The sequence below is a fragment of the Seriola aureovittata genome, chromosome 1 (assembly GCF_021018895.1).
Source record: "Seriola aureovittata isolate HTS-2021-v1 ecotype China chromosome 1, ASM2101889v1, whole genome shotgun sequence".
Lineage (NCBI taxonomy): Eukaryota > Metazoa > Chordata > Actinopteri > Carangiformes > Carangidae > Seriola > Seriola aureovittata.
The window spans coordinates 20,807,228-20,823,015 of NC_079364.1; the positions used below are offsets into that span (position 1 = coordinate 20,807,228).

Genomic DNA, 15,788 nt, shown 5'->3' on the forward strand with positions numbered 1-15,788 from the left:
CTGTGGTGCAACAATTTACTAAAATCTTGCAGTGAGAAAAAAGTGAGAAAATCAAAAACAGAGGTCCAAACAGACAACCCGTGTTGTCGGTTTTTTAGCAAAAACTCAAGGTGACATTTTAACTTTTTATTTTTAATATCTGTCAACAGTAGTATGCTAGCAAATGTTAGCCTCAGGCGCTAAACTATTTACTATTTGGCAACACTATCAGCTGCTCTCAAACATGTTTGATATTTATCCTGGCGGCCCTGATGAGTCTGCGAGCAGTTCAGGAGGTTTAAGACTGGACCTGTAAAGCAATCACACTACCTGATAATCTGGGCCCAACATCAGTACTGACCAATGTCCAGAGCCAGGTTTCTCCCCCGATTGTCAGTAGGGGTGAATCAGGTTTAAATCAGGCTGAAACTCCTGTAGTCGAGCCAGGGGATAACAGTAAGAGAAAGAAAGAGAGTATGTGTACACATAGGTATTAAACATTCATGCAGCCATGCTAGGTCATGATGGGACCAGTGTGACTAGTTGTCCCTGCCACTTTCTCATCCGATAATGGTGATTTGCTCAGGCACTAACAGACGGACCCCTCTGGGGGTCCTCCAGGCACACAGTCAATCATTGGTACTCCAAAAGATAGTACGCCAAAGCTATTCAAATTGTGAACTCTCTTTCTCTTCTTTCTGTCTTTGTCCATTTCTCTTCATTGCTCTGTACTTCCCAGACACTTCATTTCCCATTTCGCTCACAGCACATTTTCAACTTTTGTCCACTTTACTTGCAAAAATCATACAATCGCACAAAGTACAAGACTTTGTAACAGCCATTACAAAGTAGCACAACACAATAACTATTACAATGTACAAGACTTGAAGATGAAAAAGTATCCTCGCAGCTGGCCCCAACCACAGCAGCATATCGCTCAGCTTTTGTACCTGGATTCTCGACTGCTTCTTTAAACTGGGAGCACATTGATCCGAATCCGAAAATATAAGTCATCAGGTATAAATTCAATACTAATGACAGATAAATATAAATTAGTGTTGCTATGTTTTAAGAAATTACATAAAAAAAAGTATGTACTTAAAGTCACAAAACACCAACAGATAGTGTGTTCGAAGTCCCGTGGGCCTCATGCTTGTTGATAGCATTTCCCACCGGGATACTGCTTACATTTTCATGCAGTCTGCACAATATAAAACATCTCCTGCAGCTTTCATGACACAGAAATATAATAAGCATACCCAATAATGATCCACTTAAATAAAATACAATTTTATGGTGCATCAGAGTATTTCCCCTCAGATATCTGTCAGGAGCTGAAAGCACAGCATATATGATTTGAGTGTCTGGAGGCTGATCATGTTTATAAGATGAAATTTTACATGTTTAACTATGAAGTGCTTCATGATATCAATAGGTGATTTGTTAACACATGCAGCTCATTGTCTTTAATGAGTACCACCTTCTCAGTCTTATTATCCACTGTTTTGCACGTACCACTGCTGCTCTTTTTGCCCCCACACACCACTGTGTACCAAGGGACCACAATGTAAACACCCAGGACCACCAAGTTCTGTTAATTATACACAGATCATCAGCCACCATAATACCAGATGTTTCTCTACGTAGGAGAGCTACAGATGGTTAATAACTTCTGCAGAAATGTAATGAAAGGTGAGTCCCATTGTAGAATGACTTCGAAGCTATCACTTAACTTCACTGAGCCACATTCCTCACTTCCCCCATCTCTCCCCCTCTCTCAGTCCCTCCCTCCCCCAGGCTACCTTTTCCTCCACAATTCTCTACATCGTTACCATAATCAGATAAGACAACTACCTAGGGAGCACCAGCATCCCTACAGCACCTTGCTCCTGGCACCATGTGTGTACAAGTGTGCACGCATGTGTGTGTGTGTGTGTGACTGTGTGAATTGCTCCTGGCAATTGGAAACCCGTATTCCTTTTGACCGTCTTTTTTGGTGTTTTGATCTTTTCAAACCGACAGATGATTGGTGTGTGTGTGTGTGTGTGTGTGTGTGTGTGTGTGTGTGTGTGTGTGTAAGGCGTATGTGTGTACTTTATGTGTGTAGGAAAGGTTTCTAAATTACCCAGCTACTATAGGGTAATGTCTGTATTGTGGCTGACAGGCTTCTACAAATTACCACTGAACTGTGTGTGTCTGTGTGTATGTGTAAGAGAGTGAGTATATAAGTGTGTGTGCATGCATGAGAATAGGAGTGTGCAAACGGTGTTTGAGTGTCAAGGATGATTATGTTATTCTTCTGGATGGTCAAAGCAGATCACATCACCATACCATTAATAGAGAGACAGGCTGATTCACAAGAATGCACAAACACACACAAAGTTTCAAAACACCTCCAAGCTACACCAACGCAGCACACTTTTAGTAAAGTGCCAACAGGCCTTTTTCCATGCCTAGATGGACATATACAGCACACAAATACTGTACATATATAAAATCCTGATCCTCACAGCGCATACACACATGCTGTACACACACACACATACACACACTAGATAGCAACTGAGCCATCAGCAACACTACATTTAGCCAACGACACGTCGGACTGCCAAACTACAGTACCAGACATCAACACCAATCAGCCAGCCTGTAAACTAAACTGTCAAGTCAGATTTTCTGGATAGGTGGCGGACAATCTGGCCAAAAGAATAAATGACAATCTTTAAGAGCAGAGTTGCATTCCATGATCTGAATTACTCACATAGATTTAGTTGAACTCATGTGATCACATGATGAGTTGTGCATACGGTTGCCTGGACACAAAGCTGGTCACTGAAACTCAAGGCTAAAGGCCCAAATCTCTGTATCCTCTTTCAGCTCTGATTTTACCCTGACACTCCTGACTGGAGGATGTGACTCTTATCTTTTTGCCGCTTTGATGCTTCTTTCAGATGTGTGTCTGCTTGCCGCTACTCTTTGCCCACAGTGCTGTCTTCTGTTTACAAACTATGTCACAACCAATCTTATTTTTTGTGTAGTTCATATGAAGCATTCGTTTGGCCAGTGCTGTAATTTATTTATTTTCTGCTATATGCAAGTATTTTAGTTAGAAAGGCCAGTCCCTACTAACCAGCTGGCCCTGGCTCCTCCCACTTCCTGTTTCCCTGCCTGTAGGCAGGTCTCTCGTCCCATTGACGGACTGTAAACTTAGAGTCTTTTAATGACATAATCTGTATGACTCATTAAAAAAGTAGATCCTATGCCAAAGTCAGAATGCCCACCCCTACTGGTCAACATGTATAACTTCATCATTCCTGTATTACCCCTCCAGCTGTGAGCCTTGCCTTCAATCAAACTGCAGCTGTTAACAGCACAGCCTTTTATTTCCTTGCATTTTGCACTCCCATTCTTATTTTCAAAACCATACATGTAATTTAGCTGTTTGAAAAACATCACAGAGTGACTTTAACAGTAAAAAAACTGAATAGCGTTATAGTTCCAAGAAAAAGGGTGATCAAATAGTTTATTTATTTGCAATAGACTTCTATTTGAGGAACAGCCTCATTTTATAATTTTGTACTTTTTCTTTCTTTTTTTTTCTTTTTTTTTTTTACTTTTTAGTATTTCCTTTATTTATGTTTTCATTTGCATTTTGGGAAAATAGCTTATATGATTTCTTGCCAATGGTTGAATGAATAGACTGATACCATTCTCATGTCTGTACATTAAATACGGAGCAAGAGCGAGACGTGATTAGCTTAGCTTAGCACAAAAACTGGAAACAGGAGGAAACAGCTAGCCTGGCTAAAAAATGTACCCACCAAACCTCTAAAGCTTAGCAATCAACAAGTTCTGTCTCATTTATCTAATCCAACTGCAAACAGAAATACAAGAATGGGAATTTGTGGTTGAACAAGGAGTGGTGTGCTGCATAGTACTACCCTTTCCAGCATTTCTTTGAAGACTTTTACTTTGAAGCACCTTCAAAAGGTACCTCGGAGGTACTGAGTATGCATTAACAGCTGCTCAACTCTAGAGGAAGAGTGAAGAGAGTTGATCCATGATCATGCAGAATTGCACATATGCAACAGTTTTGCTGGTTTTTACTTTTTTCTAATTTACCACATTCATTTTTTACCATCACATGAAATGCAGTAGTAAATGGGAGGGGCAATAAAAAAAGGTTACAGACAAAATGTAATTAGGCCCATTAAAATCCATGCCAGGTCGAATCACAATTTGAGTTAAAAGATTATACAAAAAGAATACACATAGGCAATTTAAGTTACAGGCACTAGTGAAAAAGTTTGACATGGTGACCATGTCTTCTCCCCTAGTTGCCCCGGTGTTATTCAGAGATGTTGAAAGAGAGAGACTGTCCAGTGAGGTAATCTGTAAAATGATATTCTTCAACAGACCAAAAAAACATGCACACATACAAACAGGGATTCATTTGGGGCCTCTCCCCACTTCACTAGTTGTCATTTTAGAATGATCAGAGCTAATAAATGTTTTTTTTTGTCCACGACAGCCTTATATTTCTAACTTCTGATATCCTCTAAAATTTCTAGTTCATGTACCACTTAGGTCAACTGCCTTTTAGGAAAAAAAGGAAAGACAGAGAACACCACAGAAATAGAATACATACAGACATTGTTGTTATATACATCACTAAGAGAAAGAAGAACATCTTCCACAGATCTATGTGATAATGGTAAATCTGGAGGTTTGTTTCATTTTTTTTTCATGTTTCTTCTTTTCATCTTTTCATTTGACAAACCATCAAATATAGAACAAGGTTCTCCATAAAATAAATAGGTGCAGACTTTATCTGTTAAAAAATCTAATATAACTTATCCGCCCACCATGAAAGATGATTTATTTTTCTATCTAATTATCATCCTCACATTCTGACACTGAAACTCAATGTACCATCCCCTGAATTACAACTTTAAAAAGTACTATGTTATCCACCAAAATATGAAAAGAACCAACAACTAGAAACATATCTAAGCAACAAAATTAAATGACCTTACATACAGTTAGTAAAACATCAGTTTCAGTTTCGTTTCAGTTAACCATAGAACACACAGACCCACATAAATCAAACCAATTAAGTAAAATTCACAGTTCCAAGGGTTTTGCAGTTACTTTTCCAAAATGGACATTCATTCTTTTGAAATATTGTGTTAAAGGTGCAAGGCACTGTATGTGTATCTATGTGTATTTAATGTAGTGTGTGTGTTTGTGTGTGTGTGCACGCGTGCCCCTGGCCCCAGCAGCTGTGCCAAGGCAGATGTTTGCCAGCATAATTACCACTTGCTTGCTGAGAGAAAGAGAAAATGATGGACAGAGAATGAAAGAGAGACACAGGCAGAAAAAGCTGGAGAGACAGTATGTCTGTTATAAAAAGAGATTATTCCACTTTCACAACCTCATGACAACAGTTAAACAAAATCTGAGGGTATGGTGTTTCTAAGATTGAATGCACTCAAACACACCTACTGATGCTGTAAACATTCATGCTTACAATCATGTCCAGATCGCAAAATACTTGAGATTTCTTACCTGCAAAACAAGGTGTGTCCACCTCTCTAGTGCAAGCCTGCCCTCGGTTCTGAAGGTGACGATCAGAGTAGTCTGACTTCTGGACTGAACGTACCGCAGGGTGACTGCCTTCTCAGATACTGTCACAGAAAAAACCAGCCGCTCTCCTAAGTTCTTCTCTAGCAGCATCCTGAGGGAAACAAAAACACATAGAAAAAACTATTTGTCAGTGAGGAGCTGTTATAACTTAATTCAGAAAACAGAGGTTAGAGTGGACTCCACTACACGCAGTCTCTCATTCTGACATTTACACAGAGAATATCAATATTTTACATGACTACTAGGTTTTTGCTGCTACAATGGGTGAAGACAGACATTCACACCCTCCACGTGTCATATTAACCACCATCACTGACATTTTATGGGAAATCATGGCTTTTATGAACCCAGTGCAGTATACCCTATAAATCATAGAGAGATATATATATGTATGTATGTCTGCACATGCATGTGAGTGTGTGTGCTTGTGGGGAGAGGCAAAGAGATAGAAAGACGCACTGAAGATAATGCAAGAATAAAGTAAGCACAAGTTGGTAAGTTACAACAGGTAAAACATTGTGATTTATTGGAATAAAAAATGCTTCTTGTTTCAAATGTGCCTTTACTTTTGGCATATACTGTATGTAAAAATCCAGATTGAAGTAAAGACCACAGTTTACCATTATTGTAATTATCTAATAAATCTGCAGACTATTTTTGAAGATGCCAAAACCTTTAAGCTTTTGGCATCTTTGCTTTAAAATCGGTATACTTACTTGAATGATTCACTGATTGCAAAAATTGTTGCTGAATCATTTTCTGTTGGTTTAAATAACTGTTCAAGTTATAATTCATTCAATCCATAGCTGGAACAAGGTATGTTGAAAAGTTAATTGTTTCACAAATAAAGCAAGACCCGACAACTAATAAGGCTTTCCATTATCTTTGATAACTAAAACATGGACATGCACTTTTACTATGTGTTTTTACTATGGTTTGTAGGAACAGGTGGCTGGCTCTGTTCATTGTTCACATGAGGGGAGGGTTGTGAAATCACAGTGAGAGGGAGAGACAAAGAGAGAGGGGTGAGGAGAGATGGACAGAGGTGAGGATAGAGACCTCCTTTCATCTGGCTTCTTTGATGGCAGCCATGATTGTCTCCACAACAAAAGACTGATAGCCAGTGACAGCACCAGAAAGAGAGAGAGGGAGAGATATTACTTCCATTCAGATGCATTCAGCCATACAGGTGTCATGTTCGGTAGACCAAGACAACAAGACTTGCCTGTCATCTGAATCCCCAGACAGACAACTTCACAAACAAATCACAGCATGAAATATAAAGGAGAGATTTGATCTCTGTCTGATTCCCCTTTTCAGAGTTAAATTTTATTGACAGCAACATTTAAATGGAACATCCAATGAGTTGCTATAATACACATGCAACCTGTCTAGTGCTGCGTGAGGTCTTTCTTTACAGCTAACTGCTAAGTTACCAGTCACATTTATCTTTTAAGCACATACTGAATATATGAATTTTGACATTATTCATTTCTTGAAAGGCCAACAAAACTAAAAAACCATGACAGCTTATTTGAAACATTTCTTCAATCCACAAACATGAAACCATTTCCTCACTGAGCCATGCCTTTTCTTGTTTGTCCTCATGGATCCAATCATTCCAGATATTAAAAGACAGTCTAATAAAATTTAACTATATATCTTTACATATTATGGTACGTTTAGTTTAGTAATTTAGCTAATGTCAAAAGGGTAGTTCGAATATGGCCCAGGCCCTTTGCTGCATGTCATCCCCTCTCTCTCCCCTTACCTTCCTATCTCTCTCTCCCTCTTCACTATCATAATAAAGCCAAAAAAAGAGCCCCAAAATAACTTTAGTCTGTTCCAGGACTTGGGAGCATGTGAAAAGATGTTGTATAAAACCTTGTGGCCTGCTCCTCATCTATGCCAGATATTAGCAGCTCAATGCTATATTAGCCGTTACTAGCATCACATACCCAAATCTCCAACTGAACTGTCAGTAATTGAGTTGCACCGTGAGTAATGTAGACACTTGTTTTGACAAGGAAGACAAAAATGTGGAATAAAAGAAGATGATACCTCTGGTTCTGCTGCACTGATTTTGATACTTTTATTCTTAAACTGTCAATCACAAGTCCATCCATTTCACTGTGCAGTGCAATGGTAAATTGTTGGTGTACTCTTTTACTAATTTAAGTTCACTAACAAATGTTCTGACAAAGACAAATTAAGACATCAGGTATGTTTAGCCTGTTTCTAGTTTCATGGGAAAGCACATTGTTGAAGCAATCTACTCTAAGTGTTGCTGCGCAGAGGAAGAGAGAGGGTTGCCAACCAAGGCCAACTGATCTCTTTTAGTGTGTGTATGTGCCTTGTGTGTGTATATGTGTGTTTGAGAGTGTTCATGCGTGTGTGATTGCAAGCTGATCTGAGTGTGTGTAACTCTGTACCATCTCAGCCCAGCCTGGAACATACCACCACATCCCTTCACAATATCACATACACACACAACATGTCTAAGTAGGACATGACAACCAGTTGTTGGCTAACATTTCCCAAAGGTGATGATGACCTGACCAGACCTGACCTGCTTCTTGTTATATATGTTAATATCATAGGTGTTTCAATGTCCTGTCAATGTTTGATAATCATATTTAATATCGTATCAGAACTGATGTTTTACTAAACATGAAGCAGTGGGAAGTTATATTTCATCTGCAGCACGAGACAATGTTGAACTACTCTCATATACTATACATCAGTAACTGTGACTAACACTTTTGACACAGTTGATAAGTATATCTGCATAATACCACAAAACTGAAAAAACTCTCTGTATCCCTGCAATTCCATTATTTCCTCTCATTCACTCCACTCCATCTTTTAACAGTAGAGTATCAAGGAAGCTTGAAAAATATAACATGGTGTCATTATTAATCTTACGGGTTGAGCCACATGCAGTCTTCAGGGTGTATCGTTTTCAATGAGTAACAAGTTTTTGAAACACTAATTTTTCCAGTGTACTGTTTATAATCAATGAGTTTGAGAATGACTTCTATCAATCTGAATTTTTAGATGTATCAAATGTAGTGTGACCAACACCCATACACACACAAAAAACACCAACTGTATGTCATGTAAAAAGCTGAAATTTAAGTTACAGCGAATTTACTTCTGTTTGTAAAAAAAGATTTAGTTCACTCCCCAGGATGAAAAAGCTAGCTAAAATCAACCCATCTACCAATAATCTACCCATAACTTTTGCAATGTATACTGTATGTAATGTAAGATGACATTGATAACCATTTCAATTTAATACCCAGTGGTAGTAAATGGCTCTTTCTATTAATAGACATACTCCAACTATTCTAATTTCTTATAACTCACAAAAATGTAACTCACATCTCTTCAGGAGAGCTTGGTTTTATCCACAATGCCAAGGTGAGCGAACCCAACGCTCCTAGTTTCTGTGAAGGGGGAGAGACCAGACATCCTTCCGGCACTGGCCGAAACAGCATACTGCTAGATCCACCAGAAGATGTTCCAGTCTCTGTCCGAGTCCCAAGATGAGTGTAATTACTGTCTTCAGTTACACAAGTACCCCTGATGGAATAAAATTTAAATATATTCATATTTTGCTTCAAAGAGATCTTATCACTTGCAAATATATGGAAAACTGCCACATGCCAAAATCAGTAATGTTAAAAGATTATGGTTATATAATCTATTATGTTGTTGCCATGTTGCCAACTTTTTTTATTTTGCATGGACTGAAAGGTCAAAGGTCACGATGAATTATATCGCCTTCTAAAGTACCTTAATAATATTAATATGAATTCGATTTACCTACCTGTGTGCACGTAACAGCAGTGGGGCATATGGAGGTGTGGAGGATCTATAGGGACATTCTTGGATACAGAGGGCCTGATAACATGTCAGTAGGTCAGTCTTTGAGGATGGTGACTGACAGTAGCTGCTCCGCTCTGGAACTCCACAGGTGGATCGAGGTGGAGAGGTGGAAATGGGTTTGAAGGCAGCAATGTTCTCCATTTGCGGAAAATTACCCTAAGAAAATACAAAATGTAGTGTAGACTGTTATGATATAGCACAACACATTTTGTGAATAAATCTCTTACCATCACAGATGCACAGTGCATTTAAAATATATTAGATATATATATTATTTTAAATAAAAAATATCAATAACTTTGCAAGAGAAAAAAAGGCTGGACATATTTGTGGAAGGATTCATTAATTTTACAGTACCTTCCAATAGAAGACATTTTGACACATGCCAATAGGAAAAGCACAGGTGTAAATAATAAAATGAATTCTGGCTGAATTCCATTTAGCTATGTCAGGGTCCTGGTTTTGTTCATGCTGTCTCACTCTGAATCTTGAATAGAGCAGAGCCATCGTTACTGTCATTAGTAACACCTGTGCTTGTCCTACTATGACAAGTTAAAACATCTACTGTGGAAAATTCTATTCAAGAGTCATAATGAATACAGTACATTGTCTGTTAACAACCCACCACCTTTGGATCAGAAATCAGAATTCACTCTTGATAGCCACTCTTACCTGTGATGAAGCAGGTTTTAGACATAGGCTGAAGAAAAGGAGAGTCAGCCAGAGGAAAATATGATGGCGCCTCAGCCCCATGACGTTTCTCTCTCTCTTCACCTTTTCTTCAGTCATCTTTTTCAGGAGGAACAGCCACAGAAAGACAGGCCAGCTCTTTCTTTTTCTCATCATTTTCTCCCATTGCTTGATCTCACCCTCTGTTTCTGCAGCTGACAGAGTCCCTGAGACATCTGTCTGGCTCTTGTCCTTTCCTTTTCTCCTGCTTTGCCCACTTCCTTTTGAATCCTTTCTAATTACCCTCTTCCATAAGTTGCACAGGTCCTCTCTCCCTTGTCTCTTCATCCTCTCTCTCCCAACTCCTCTCCCCCATGTTTGTCTCTTCCTTTGCAAATTTCCTCTCTTTGCTCCTCCCACTGTTTTCTGGTCTTCCTTCTCTTTAGTCCAACTCTGGCCTTTGACCCCACAAGATCCTGGAATGGGATTCTCTGAGGGTCCCAGCATGGTCTGAGGTTCTACAATCTCAGACAGGGGTTCTGGAACATTCCCGGAGGTAGAGGGATCTTCAAGAACCTGGATTTCTTTCGGAAGCCTTCCAGCAGCGCTTGAATAAGTGATGACTGTCATGGTTTCATGGTTCCAGGGTTACAGGGACATTTTTTTTAAAGGCCAGTGCCCCTAGGGTGAGGCTACGAAGCTTAGCTCTCTGTCCCTCACACATACACACATACACACAAACCACAACCAAAGCCTTCATATGATAGGTAGGATTTCACAATCTAGAGATGGAAAAGAGAGAAGGAGGGAAGGAAAGAGAGACGTGGTCAGACCAAAATCCAACACGAGACAAATCTGAGGAGAGTGAAATGCCATGCAGGCTATTCCCAAGCCAAAGCCTACACTATCATGTACAGCTTGATGGAGGCACAGCTCAACTGATACTGCTACATTGCTTTCCTCTTTTCTTCATTTTCTATTGAATTAAACATGCCCTTGCCTCTGGCATGTGGCCTCCAGGTTTATATCCAACTCAACAGGTTTTCTCATGAGTTTGTTCGAAATTGAGGCTTAGGCCAAAGCTCTCTTCATTACAATGCTTATCAGCATCAATTTCACATTTTGACACACAAGAGGCCAGCAGTGCAGTCATCTGTAGTGTTGAATTACTCTTTGCCAACAATATCCTTTATAAATATGGAAAGCTCACGCTGATTCTAATAATGGCAACTGTATGTCTAACAAATTTGTAAATGTATGCAGATAGTGTAACATAGTAAAATATCAGATAACTCCTCGAGGTTTACCTGTCGTTGTGGATCCCCAGCACAAAGCCGTATCCCCATTTCAGGTGCAGCACCAACAAACATTCAACTTGTTGCTCTGGCATGAGTCGGTCAAAACACGCTACCTGTATTTCTCCACACACCTGTCTGTCAGCCATAGCAGACGCGGTTCCAGCAGAAAAAATAATCCTTTAAAAACATGACTTGAATTATTTTGTCCGTCTTTACAGCACCCGCTTCGACAGAAACGCTGAATGACAGTACAACTGAACTTGACAAAGCGCCTCTTTTTTCTCTCTCTCTCTGTCTTACCTCTCTCATTCAGAACATGCGGCGCGCGGTGCTAAAGAGATTATCGCGAGCCGCCATCTGGCCAGCAGCGCTCGAGGCGGCAGGATATTGGGCACAAAGTAACGGTGATGCAACGTTACACAGTTGAGGACCGAGTAACGGAAACTTGAGAGCCCAGGAGGCGTTTTGAGAACAAACAGTACGACATATCCATTCTGCATCTGTTACAGAACACCAAAGATTGTCCGTGACAGCAAAGCATTAATATGCGATTTAAATAATTACCCCCTGCCTGGTAGTAATGCCTTACCCCCCACCTACGTAGGATGAGTCTGGGTTTCAGTCAAGTGGCTCTCAGAAAGAAAAACAAGAACGCTACCTCCGTCGCTAGGCAACGGTGATCTGCGCCGGCAACTCAGAGCCAGAGTAGGTAGGAAAATAATTTTATGGTCAAATATCAGTCAAACTTGTTTTTACTAAAATACAATATCATAATTTAAGGGTGGAATACATCATGGCACTGATAAGAAAAAAAACAAAACAAAACGAAAAAACAAACATGGAAACCATGAAAAGGATGGAAGAATTGGTAGAATCAGTGATTTTTGATATTCATAACTCCAGTAATAAAATGTTGAACGTAACATCTACAATTTAGTTGCTCTCAAACACTGACACAAACTATATGCTTTGTACAAACTATAATGCTTTACAAATACCCTAAGTAAGACTGTTAATTGATTAAATGTTTTCAGTTTCAAATAATATCAATAATTTTAAATTTAAGTAATTCAAAACTCCAATATGTTTTGCATATATATTCTGCCCATTTTGCCCATTCTTTTGGGATTGCAAAAGTAACAAAAGTGTGTGTGTGTGTGTGTGTGTGTCTGTGTTTGCAATTTGCAATTTAATGGCAGTCGCCAGGGATGCACTGCTATTTGTGCTATTAATTGGGCCGTGGTAACAATTAACAGTGAATTACTAATTGCAGTGTGTATCCGTGATGAAGCCCCATATGTAAAAGTGACTGCTCTATGTACTGTATTGCTGTAAATGTCTAGTGATAGCCTACATGATGGATAATTTAGACATATATAAAATATATTTTTGTGTGTGAAAATCTGAGTTAACCAACTCTTATTTAAATAATCTAATTACAGTTCTATCTCAGCACTAATAGACATACACCAAACTATGGAGCTAATCTGAATTTTTTTCCTCTCTCTTCTCAGTTTCCCGTGTTTTTTTGCTTTTTTTTTGCTTTTTTTTAGCTCAAAAAGAAAGTATGGTTTATAATACTGACATTGTGCACAATTCGTCAAGATCAAATCCATCTTTGGCCAGTGTTTTTTTTTTTTTTGCCTTTTACTTGAGCCCTATAAAACAACCAATGTTGTTCCAAATTAAATTTCTGGTTTCACTGGTTTCATAAAGCTTAACATCCAATAGTTAAATATAAACAATACCCTTAACATATACATAAAAACACACACAGAAGAGGCTGAAGCACTAGCTCAAGTATACCCTATTGTAGACTTCCACTGTGTGCTCAAGCGCTCTGCATTTAAATTGTGTAAACATTTCTACTAAAAAAAGACCCTCTCTTATATTTTTCCCTGCCGACAAGTTTTTATGTTATCATACTAATCGCGTTTGAACAGCTGCAATTTGCTTTGGTTGAACAAAGGCATTCTAACTAGGTTTTAATTAAGTGTTCCTAATGACCTTAAGGAGATTAGAGGTTCGCCTTCTAATCAATACCAGGCAGAGAGGAGCAAAGGGAGGGGAGAGGAGGAGAGGGGAGGTGGCTAGGGGCTAGGATAGAGGTAGGGAGCAAAGGCGTGGAGAAAGGAAATAAAAGGAGAAAGCAAAGGAGGGAAGGAGAGAAGAGGAAAATGAAGGTGGTTGAAGGAGTACATGAAAACTCAATGGATGGAAGAAGGAAAGGAAAATGGAAAGCTGAGAGGGGTGTATTAGCAACTGAATGATACATTTGACCAGAAATATTTGCAAAAAGGAAATGATAGTCTCTCTTAAATAAAAGTCATAATTATATGTTCAAATTCATTTGAAAACTAAAGATTTTTTGTGAGTCATGATGGCAGATTTATGAGTTCCCCAAGTTCCTCCAGTAGTCAACAAAAGGATAATATGTTTTTTATGCCTTTGACAGACAGGGGTAGCCTGTGCATCTCTGTACAAGCAAGAATTTACATACATGTCATCAGCATTTACTCTCCTTTTCTTTTGGCACTTGTGAAAATATTTTCCTCTGAGAAGCTGAAAATTACATCACACCACTGTGTCAGATAGGCTATGATCATCAAGAGCTCTGTTAGCCAAGAAGAGTTTCTCTTATCCTCTTCTCATAAGACATTTGCATAGATTTGTACAGAGTGTGTCCACATGACAAAGAATCTAGTCATACATTGATTGTACTAATTTATTCAGCCAGGCGCATTCAATTCCAGAGACAGAAGTGCTATCACACAAACGGGATTAAAACCGGATGACGATCACACAATTAATATTGTCTCATTTTCTAAATTACTTATGTATGACTTATATTTGGGTAAATTGTGTTTGCTGGTCTAATAACATTAAGGGTAATATGGTAAATGTAGGCTGTAAATGTATCGTCTCTCTGAGTCTCCAGAGCAGCATGAATATGTATGGAGACATCCTTGGCCTCGCTGATGATTAGGCAAAGTGGAATAAATTGATGGTTAGGTTATGTGTGTGTGTGTGTGTGTGTGTGTTGTGTGTGTGTGTGTGTGTGTGTGTGTGTGTGTTTTTACCAAAATTCAATATTAGGTTGTCCATATGGAAATGTTACATATACACACACTCACACACGCACGCACACACGTGCGCACATCTATTTTAGACGTGGCACATTCAAGAACTCCTGAATAATAGCATGGTGATGGGTGCAAGCTCATTGTTTGGCTGATTTCAGATTTTTCTCAGTGTGTGCACATGCCTGTGTGCACATACAGTATATTAGCATGTACACATTTTCACAGGAGTCTATAGGTTAAAGCTGCATTGTGGAGTTTCTAAATAAAGAAAAGTATATTAACATTTCTCACCAAAATGTACAGCATGTAAATCCTTGAGGTCTCAGAAATCTTAAGGATATGCTGGCCCATGTTGTCCTTTATGTTCATGACACAAAGAAAACAGGACCAATTTTTAAAAACATTGCTTGAAAACTCGACTAGTGGTCAAAAATTCCACAGTGTATCTTTAAATGATGACAACAATCTCCACGAGTTTTTTTTCAACAGCAGGACTAGTCCTATAGTCGCCAAGAGCACTGACTGATTGGCTGACTGACTGAGTGATGATATTTCTACTACTGGTCACGAGTGCGTCCAATACACTGAGCCTCGCCTCCATTAAAGCAAACAAACTATTTTCATTACATGTCACATTATTACTAAATGAGGCAGAGGAATAACTTAACATAAGACACACCAAGCAGAGAGAACAGGAGAGAGAGAAGTCATTGGTAACAAGGCTTTGTACTAACTACTATGACCAATTCTACATATCAAACAAATCAGAGTTAGACATAAAGACCTGCCTATAATAAAAGTCTGTTATGTTCAGGAGTTGGAAGTAAATAAAGGCCAAACTATTGTGGATCCCAGACTGTGAGCTTTGTGAGAGACAAAATAAGAAATATAGTATCGGGTTGGGCACCCCAGTGGCTCATCTGGTGCAGCTTGTGCCATTTGGGTTTAGTCTTTGCCCCGGCAGCCCAGGTTTGAGTCCGGCCTTTGGCCCTTTGCTGCATGTCATCCTCTCTGTCTCTCTCCTCTCTCCCCAATTTTCCAGTCTTTCTGTCACAATGACTGAAATAAAGGCAAAAGCCTGAAAAAAATGACTTAAAAAAAAAGAAAGATAATCTGTCTCCTCTAACTTTCTCCCTGAGTGATCACTTTATAAGTAAATACAGCTGAAATCACAGCACAGTCTTTGTTGTTAATTTATGTGCCTGGTGATTTTGTCAGACAA

General features: G+C 39.0%; 1 protein-coding gene across 1 annotated transcript in view; it reads right to left on the reverse strand.

Moving 5' to 3' along the window:
* Positions 1-11,914, reverse strand: part of ush2a (Usher syndrome 2A (autosomal recessive, mild)) — a 205,466-nt gene extending 193,552 nt beyond the window's left edge. The window contains 5 exon segments of the mRNA XM_056372888.1: positions 5,548-5,716; positions 9,010-9,210; positions 9,458-9,672; positions 10,189-10,967; positions 11,493-11,914. Of these exon segments, the coding sequence (XP_056228863.1) occupies positions 5,548-5,716; positions 9,010-9,210; positions 9,458-9,672; positions 10,189-10,815 (1,212 nt within the window). The 5' untranslated portion in view covers positions 10,816-10,967; positions 11,493-11,914.
* Positions 11,915-15,788: the final 3,874 nt, after the last annotated feature.